Genomic DNA, 9,960 nt, shown 5'->3' with positions numbered 1-9,960 from the left:
CTCACTATTTCTACTGTATTTAATTCTATTTGACTTTAGAGAGGAAAATGAGGACTTAACATGGTAACACAGAGTATTTAGGAATATGTCATCTAGTAGTTTCACTGATAGTGTCAGGGTTTGAGCTAATTGTGAAAAGATCAGAGGCAGGCCGACAGAGCAGGCCTGTCTGGGTTGTCTGGGAGGTCTGGGTTGTCAATAAAAGTTGGAGCAAATTCCCAAGACTGACCCTTTACTGCTGCTTTGCCCGAAAACTCAATGAAAACAGTCCTGGTCTTGCAAATTGGCATGTGTGCACAAATTTGCACTCACACTTACAGGAACTCCCACATCCTGTTTATTTAAAAAGGTAAAACATGTCCTTATGCAATCGCATCTACACTGATCAATCTCTACATTCACTCCCGTCTCCTTTGTTCTCGTTCGTGTGCACACACACATCCACTAGAGCATGCTGTGTCAAGTTAGTTTGATGAAAGCTCACATGAGCCACTGCTCCTTCTCTTTGTTGAACTGCTCCGCCCAGCGGCGGGTCAGCTCCAGGTAGTGATCGGGTCCATGTGGGTGATAGTCCAAGTACACACGGGTCACTGTTTTTTTAGGCACCGCTCTCTCGATCTGCGTCCCCTCGTGCCATTCATTAAAAGACGTGACAGTGATGATCTCCGGCCTCACGTTGAGCGCCGCCTGCAGGGCCGTCTCGTAGTAACGACCGTTCACTCGGTTGCGCGTGTTGTGGTTGTTCCACGGCCGGATGCTGGTGTCGATGTAACCAGGTCCCACGCTGGGGATGAAGAGGAGATTGTTGCCGTCGCAGAAAGCTTTGATGGCCTTCCAGTTCTGGTGAGAGGAGCCGAAGGAGAAGCCGTTGGAGGCAAAATAAGTGTACATGCCATCGAAGCCTCCTGCTAGGATGTCGTGCTTGTGGCGCTCCTCCACAATCAGGGCGATGAAGATGGAGTCGTAAGCTGAGCCGCGGACGCTGTGGGAGCCGGTGGGGGTCAGAAATTCGGACCAGGACTCCGGAGGAGTTAGGTAGGAGTCGTAGATGTAAAACAGGGGAAGACTTTTCCCTGTGCCGGAGAAGAACTTGTAGAAGGCTCCATGGTCGCCGTACCTTTCAAGACAATAATACAGTAAAGTAATAACATAGTAAGTTAGTCCTGAAACAACTTGTTGATTAATGATCAGCTGATTAAGTCAAGAAGCTGCGCTGTTCTTTACAGGAACGGACAGAAAACTGATAATTATGCAAGCCTTAATAGAAAAGTAGTGGGGCTGAAAATATACACTTTCCCTGAGGCTGTTGCTAGAGAAAAGACCCCGGGTTCATTAAAATCCTTTAAAAAGGGTCTATTATCCTCTGAGGAGCATTAATGTGGTCAGCAAGTGCCACTGCAATCTGTACCTTAGATTGTTAGACATTTTGTGTTTCAAGCTGATAGTGGGACATGAGAATAGGACGGGAAAAGGGGTTTATCTTCTGTGGAGAAAGAATCTGCTCAGGAAGTTTCTTGATGGTCTTTTTGATCATTCCTGGGAACAAGTGGATATTTTGGCCGGATGGCACTTTAACCCCTTACAGAGCCACTGGCCAGCAGGGCCCAGTCATTGAAAACTCATGTTCTTCAGCCAAATATTGTTCAAGCCCACATAATTTTCTTTTAAATTCTAGTGGAGATCCAAAAGTTTTATCCTCCGAGTACAACGAATGTCCACAGCAAATTTAACGGAAATCCAGCCAATAGTTTCAGGATACCTTGTAATGGACAAACGTGTTGGCCAAGGGGAAAACTGTGACCAAATGGTGGACCTAGTGAAATGGTATAGAGGGGAACAGTGTATCACTGGCTCTTCATACAGCATTCAATGATAACCTCAGAAGTCGGTGACGGGTTATCTTGCTCTAGACCAAAGTGTTGGGCAGACTCGCCGATCATCGCTGTGCTATTACCATCACTATCGAGGCAAAATATGAAAATTTGTTATCCCTTGTTATCCCTTGTTTGAATATCTTTGAGGGGTGCATGTACTTGACAGGTGTTCCTTTTCAGAGCAACACCAGTACTAAAGGTTGAAAAAGAAATAGCGTTTGCTTCAAAAACTCATTCATAACTCATGAAACTGACCTTATATAACAAGAAAGCCTTGCTTAAAGTATTTCAGGTTTGTAAATACTGTTCTTTTTTATCTACGCATGGAATCTTAATGGTCTTCTATCTGAGTTGACACAGTGATGGAGAAGTGCAGCCAGACGAGTGCCTACCTGTCAATGATATACTTGATGTTGTCATGCACGCTCTGGTCGTTCCGTCCTCTGTATGGTTGGATGTGAAATGCAACCTGGGAAAACATGCAGAAAGACACGCCACGTCGGTTTCCATTCACCCTATTAATGTCATTAAAAAAAGATGCCACAGTCAGCACTTACAAGGTTGACAATTGAAGGAGCAAGGAAGAAAGATAGCTCGGTAAGATGCACAATATAGTCAAAGGTTACAACTGATCCGGAAGGTTACTCTCTCTTCACAGAGAAAAAAAAAAAAAATTGGTAGAAAAAGAAAAACTGCTATTACCATTTTAACTTCACAAAACCCTAAAGCGTAGATATCATGCGTCTGGTTTCTCTAGCCTCGCGCCATGTTACAGATCGCTATATTTGTTTACAGGTTTTCTAAAGACCTCTGAATAAAACAGTGTAACAACCCAAGTATCTTACCCAGATCCTTCTGGATACGATGCGTCTTTAGAGAACCATGTTTTCCCTCGGTTTAGTTTATTCTGACAAATTCTGTCACACTATTGAAGATGTTTTTCACTCTAAGTGGTGCCTCTCCAGAGACTTTTATAACGCTCAGATAATGGCTCTGTAGGACACGGGTATTTGCAACTGATGAACGAAAGCAGTAGAGGAACAAGGGAACCGAAGTGACATGTACACACAAAGTTGAATATTTTAAGACACGGCCAGAGAATTCAGTCACTTTGAATAATGTATGATGAAAGTGAAACACTTTTCTTCTCCAGCAGCGGACACACGAGGGGAACAATGCGAAGGAAAAGGGTTTTTTAAGATGATGGAGGCCAACAGCAACTAAATGGATGTCATCCACTTAACTGACACAGTGTTGACTGAGCCTACTATGTGCAGCTTCTGTCTTATTCCTCATATAAACGTAGTGTGGGCCTGCACCTGGTCCAATACTTTGCTTAAAAAAAAAAAAAGCAACCGTTATCTAGCAATAGCTTCCTATGAAAAGGCAAGTTTTGATCTCTGCATTTAATCTTTGTTAGTTGTTGTAATGGTGTACCACTTGTCAGGTAAAATGGTTCAGTGTCAGAAAGCTACATTGCAGAGTTTTTCTGCGGAAAGAGGTCTGCTGTCAACACCGAGTATGTTACTATGACATTGACCTTCAGTGTGCTAGTGGATAAAGTGATGTTTGGAATAGACTCTAGCCTTGCAAAGTGTTTTAAAATGCAGATTTCTATAGATAAACTGGAAGCTGGAAGCAAGAAAACAGAGTCACTTATGCCATTAATAAAGATACTAAGTCTAGTCTGCAGCAAAATGTACATTTTACTGGCGCAATATGCATTTTACTACCAAAATATCAATTTTAGGAAATATCCTGGCCATCTGAAATGAGTGTTTATGAAGCCATTACTCTCTTTTGAGGCAAACCCCCAGTAACGTGAGATCAAACGTGAGCCTATTTTGAAAAGCTGTGGGGTTTTAGAGGATATGAAGCCACATGATAACCATCGACAGATGGGGTGGAAAAAAAGCCATCCTGTTCTCCTGTTCACTGCAACAGAATGCAGGCTACTAGAAAACCCAGATCATCTTCCAAAACACACTGGCCCATTACTCTGTGGCAATTTAGACGTAAATGAGACAGGACTTGGCGCATTTTAATGCCTCATAAACATTGACAACGTGAGCCTGGAACAACCCCTCCATGATGTATGCTGAGCAGAAAGGGACTTATTGCCATGTCATGCAGAGAGCACTATGGGTGGAGTGGGAGCCAACACAAAAATAAAGGTCCAGGCCTTTACAACAATTAGATGAATTTCAACAAAACTGAGCATTTTTTTATGTGAGAATGCCGTCAGTTTCACTCTGGTCAAAGTCACTGACGCACGTACCGATGTAAGGTCACATAAGACTGAACATAGCCACTCATATGTGCATATGGAAACAAGAAAGTGTAAGTGATGCCATCACTGGGCACCCATGGGCCATCCTCCCTCGTGTACATGCAACTACATGGCCTACTTACTAGATAGAACTTTTACAGGCCCTCAGGGTGCAGATTGTTCAGAGGCAAACTGAGTCATGGTGCACCCATGATGCACATTTCCGCTCGGCTCCTTCCCTCCTGCACCCAGCTTCCACGTCCCCACCAAACCGCCCCCGCCCTCCCCTGGGCAGAAGGACTATTTCAGCTCCTCTTCAAGCTGAGGTCGAGCAGCAGCACTGCTGGGGAGGCTCCATGTGATCTGCTCTCCAGCCCAGCAGCCATACACAATACATGATAAACGAGCCGTGTGTGGGTGCTGCTGAAATGCTGTTTGACTTATATAATAATGAAAAGTACATTTCCTTCTCTTGCGGTGTTACACAAAGAGGGATCAGTGTGTTATTAGCAGTGTACTATGGGATTGCCAGTGTGATGGATTTGTTTTTGTTATGTTAGCTCTGCTCATATTTCCATTCATCTCCATTTTTACTTGTGAATATGCGGTTAGGCCATGTCTGTAATTCAGCGTATTTCCCTTATCTAAAGCTACATGTAGCACTATAGTTTCATAAAACTTCCACAATCCTGGCAAGGCTGTATAATCCACCAGTCAAAATGGACAACTGCCATGGGCCCCCCACACACCATGTCCCTTGATTTCCAGTAAACTGTAGAAGGGCTCTTTATCAAAATCTACTTTAAATACATTTTCCATGTTTTACATCCGTTTCCCTGTGTTACTTGTTCAGTTACAACCTCTAAAATATTTGTAATGACTCATCTTTAACTCGGCTCGTGTACAAAACTTTATCCAATCAGATGTGATCAGGGGCGACCAGCTAGCCCCTCTCAACATATATAACTATATTTAACTGTTAGCTTGTAGGCTGTAGTAGCTAGCAGAGCAATTTCATATGGGGAGGTGTGTGTTTGCAGGTCTCTCCAGAAGAGCGCGATTATGCTCTCATTTATTCTCCCCTCATCCGTCTCCTGATCTAAGAGCACAAGTGACAGAGATGTTGGTGGGGGGGGGCAACAGTCCTCTGCAACGCCATACAGAGCCGTATTTGCTTGGCCGTGGCTACTTTAGAGCAATCCATTCAAAGCTGAAGAATCCGATTTGAATCCCTCTCATAACTAATCCCGGACCACACGGTTCCTATCACTCAGAAATACATCACATCACTGAAGATAAAGACGCTGTAACTTGCATTTCAGCCTGACGTTAATTTATATTAGAGGTAAAACAATTGGTCGATCGATTGATTAGTCGATCAACAGATAATCGGCAACTAATTAGATAATCCACTAATCCTTTAGGTTATTTTTCAAGTAAAAATAATATAAAAAATACCAAATGTACTCTGGTTCTAGCTTTTCAAATGTGAGGATTTGATGCTGTTCTTTTCATGTAAGATATCAAACTGAAAATCTTTGAGGTTTGGACTGTAAAACAAGAAATTTCAATACATTACCGCCTAGAATTCTAACAGGAACTTGTCTTTTTCATACAAAATCATTAAATCGATAATGAAAACAAAAAATGTTACTTGCAGCCCTAAGTCATATTGTGTTCAGAGTCTGATGTTAAGGCATCCAGTCCCTCTTTCACAGAATAAAGTTTAAAGTGTGTTTTAGACAAGCAGCGTGTTCCTGAGAGTTCATTCTTCCTGGCGTTTTCTTTCTTTGTCTTATCTCTGTATCATTTGCTCATCTTTATCAGAAATATAACGTTATTTTTGTGAAATTATACACTAGACTCTCCACGGGCCTGACATTTCAAAACAAAACTGCTCATGTATTCTCGCGGGCATTTCTCAGATTAGCTGGTAGCCACTTTGCTACTACAAACACATATGCATGTTTCCTGAATCCCGATCTGATACATTTTCTGGCTGTTGCCACTGCTCCCGTGCGATCCTCTGTCGCTGTCCTTCTCACTCTGGCCTCTCTCCCTCATTTTGGCCTTCCTTTCGATAGCAAAGAGCAAAGACGTTGTTTAGTGTTGTTGCTTTGAGAAATTAGCGTTAGTCGTTCCCAAATGATCAGAGCCAAAGTTCTTTACCTTGTCAGCGTTTTGCTGAAATTATGCAAGAAGCAGCACTTCAAAGATAAATGTCCTTCTGTGCAGAGGGAGTGGGAGGAGTTCATCAAAAACAAGGAGAACTGGAAGGGGACGCTTGGAAACCCTGGACTCAACATGCTGCTGTACAAGCAATCTTCCTCTAAAGCTTTCTCTGCTCTCTGATTATGATCTAAGGGCTTTCTAAGACACAAAGACAAGCAGTTCCTCTTTATTTCAATGAAATACAAAAATGTTCAGTGATTTGTAGAAAGCACGTCACACTCTGTTTTTCAACACACGCTTCCTCCACGCTTTTTATGAAAATGTCGTGCTAGCTGGGTCGCAGATGACAATAATGCGTGGCATTAAATTCAATCTATTAGCTTCTCTCCTGACAGCGTTATGTGTAAAATCTCATCAGCTCAGCGTCGCATACCTAATCCCGTCGTTCTTGTCGTGCTCTCGCAGATATACATTATGTTCTTTGCCTGCAGCCAAACAACAGGACAATAAGATGTGATATCAAGTCTGACAGGCTGGCCTAACAAGCCTACCGCCTCTCGTCAGATTTGTCTATGGGGAGGACGAGGTCAATATGGCTTACATTGCTGCTGGAAAATAAATTATCTTCACGTCAGGAACCAAACTCTGGGACGATAATGAACTGAGTCCTAATGATGTGAGGACTTAATACAACTTGTTTCTTTGTAGACTTTGTAGTTAATATTGGTCCTATACATCCCTCAACACGCTTGTATAAATACAATTATATTTGTAACCTGCTGATATATGAAGCTCGTTCTGGGAGAGTACTGATTGTTTTTCCGATTTGACAAACTTTGTATCATCTTTCAAATGCATGGGGGAAGTGTGCTTCCTTTAAGTGAACTGGGACTGGAAAAACAAAACAAAAAAAAAATCTCAATACGATGGCCTCAGTTTACCATTTTATTTCCTATGAACATCGTTAGGGCTGCAACTAAATTATTTTCAATATTGATTAATCTGGCAATTATTTTTTTGACTAATGGTTAGTCTCTAAAATGTCAAAAAAAAAAAAAATCCTTTGCAATTTCCCAAGTGACATTTTTTGTTCGATTAACGGTCCAAAACTCAAAAATAATCAGTTTACAATTATATATCAGAAAGATAAGCAGCAATCCTCATATTTAACAAGCTTGAACTAGAGAATGTTTGGCACCTTTTCCACCACTTTTGCTTGAAAAAATATTGATACAATTGATTATGACAGAACGTTGCAGATTATTTTTCGCTCGATCAGCTATTTGATTGATCGGCTTTTCTATCAGCTCTGAAAATCATTACTCAAACAAAACCTCACAGTAATGCCGATGCTTTGCACTCTCTTTTTCCTTTTCGGCGAGGACCGTTGAAAGGGTTTATCTTGTTCCTGGACCACTACCATGTCCATCTGTCTAACGTTTCTCCACTTAAATGTGTAGTGTGTTGTGCAAATGCTGTTGGTACATGATTAAGGGCACCTGCTTTGACACAGGCAACTCTTACAAGCCAGTCTCTCTTATTTGCCATTTCAAACTCAGTTATACAGAAAAAAATGGCCCCTGAGTAGCTTTTGATCATTGCATAAGTACATGCATAAATCATGTGTCTCCCTTCAACACTCATTTTAGAGAAATATTACAGGGGAAGTCTCGCAAAAGGACCTCAGCCTCTGATTACAGTGTCAATCAAAAAACGGCTATGTCGTCAAAGATAGTGTCATAATCTTGTAACTCTCTTTCTCCCACTGTCTTCCTTTGTTCCATCTCTCCAACTGTATCCGTGCAGCATCTGACATGAATTGTGACGCATTTTGAGCAAGCGTTCCCCCTAAAAGTTTAATAAGCCTGCGATACGGCAACATGAGGGAGAGGGACCAATATGGACAACAGTCGTTTTCTGCATCGCACCATTTTCCGACCTAATTGGCAACTGGTCACGTGGTTTTTCGCTACTCCCCCGCTTCTCCACCCTGCTGATGGGCTCCCGAGCTCATTCAGTCCTTTGCTGAGCAACTGATCCAGCTGCAGCAGCTCTTTGACCTGTTTTTCACTCTAATGCTGGGGATGTCACCGCAGCTGCAAACATTCGGAGTCAAATCCCTGAGTAGCAGAGACAGCTTTATAGGAGACACAGCAGAATTAGTTCAGCTTCAGCAGCTCTCAATCTTACTCTCCGGTGGCAAAAGGAAACTGCAGCTTCCACGTATAACTCAGCACAGCCAAAAGGCTGGTTTGAGACTACTTTCCTGAGCTGCATTAAGCTCGCTGATCACCTCTGTGACGCATCAATAATCCTTTTCCAGCTTTTGTTTCACTGTGCTCCTGGTGAGACGAATGGATGGAGAGATAATGGAAAGACAAACACATTTACTCATTGAGCTTCACCCTCATTCATATTCTGGGTACCACTCAGAAAATGAAATAATGGGTATCCAGGTACTGACATTTGAGTTCGAGAAGCTGGAAGTTGTACACAATTAGGCTATTTAAATACTATATAGCACATTGTCTGTGTCAGTTGTAGCGTTTCTGTAGTTTACTCTCGTTTGTAGTGTGTGACCATCCGTGGGCACAGTTGAAGTTGGTTAACTGTGCGTAACCTGATACCAGACATCCCCCACTTTTGTACACAACACACTTTTGTTCTTCAACCCTTTCGATTACAGTCATAACCCAGGTCTCAATCGCAGACAAAACTGCTCAAGTTTTCTCCATGACAACAGTTTTATTGGACTGAAGCTTGGGTGCCTTTTGTTCACAGCCCACTGTCGCCACATGTTGGACTTTGTTTATCATAGTGCTTTGAGGTTTTTAGCCAAATCAAAACCTCTCACACACTTGCGCTTTCTATTCCAAAGCTGGCCATGTCTATCCATACACAGATTGATACACTGACCACTGGCGCATTTTACAAAAAAAAAAAAAAAAAAGCCATTGTGGGCAAATTACAATCATACCTCTTCTAATTTTTTTTCACAGAGTACATCTTGCAATCAATATCTCAGATCATAAGACATACATTATATCTGTCGTCTGACTTTAATATACAGACAGAGATGTTAAAGAAAGTCTGTTGTCTGACTCTGGCCAGGTCTTCCTTTCAAAGGGAGCTTCTTCACTGGAATTTACCCGGTTAAATAAAGGTTAAATCAATAAAAATAGAAAAAAAATGTTTTAAAATGCCCACTACAAAGCCAATATCATCATTATTGGTAGAGTCTTCCATCAACAGCTGTTGACTAAAAATGGACAAATCATTGAAAAACCTACACTCATTTTTCTGCGACTACTTGGTGTATCCAGTGAAAACTGAGCTGAATATCATGCCTCAGAATAGATTTGATTTATTGCTCTCTTTTGGAGCCTTGGACTCTTTTCTGCTTTGTTTCAGGTCTTATACACACACACACACACACACACACACACACACACACACACACGCACACACACACACGCACGCACACACACCCACCCTCCCACACACGCTCAAAATGTGCTGGTGCCTTTTTACCTTGAGGTTGTGTCTATATGCAGCATCCAGTACAGCTGGTACCAAATCCTCAGCGGGTTCCCCGTTGTCGTCAGCCAGGCCGGGAGGGTACCAGGACAGGACCAGAACCCCTGG

The 9,960-nt window shown here is 42.2% G+C and overlaps 1 protein-coding gene across 1 annotated transcript in view; it reads right to left on the bottom strand.

The window, feature by feature from the left end:
* Positions 1 to 204: 204 nt before the first annotated feature.
* LOC120783875 (glycoprotein endo-alpha-1,2-mannosidase-like protein) overlaps positions 205 to 9,960 on the bottom strand; it is a 13,457-nt gene continuing 3,701 nt past the window's right edge. Inside the window, exons 2-4 of the mRNA XM_040117210.1 lie at positions 9,847 to 9,956; positions 2,267 to 2,343; positions 205 to 1,117 (exon numbers count right to left, since the gene is read on the bottom strand). Of these exons, the coding sequence (XP_039973144.1) occupies positions 481 to 1,117; positions 2,267 to 2,343; positions 9,847 to 9,956 (824 nt within the window). The 3' untranslated portion in view covers positions 205 to 480. The remainder of the gene's footprint in view (positions 1,118 to 2,266; positions 2,344 to 9,846; positions 9,957 to 9,960) is intronic.

The sequence above is a fragment of the Xiphias gladius genome, chromosome 22, assembly GCF_016859285.1.
Source record: "Xiphias gladius isolate SHS-SW01 ecotype Sanya breed wild chromosome 22, ASM1685928v1, whole genome shotgun sequence".
NCBI lineage: Eukaryota > Metazoa > Chordata > Actinopteri > Istiophoriformes > Xiphiidae > Xiphias > Xiphias gladius.
The sequence above is the reverse complement of the archived record's forward strand: the minus strand, read 5'-3'. Positions and strand labels throughout refer to the sequence as shown.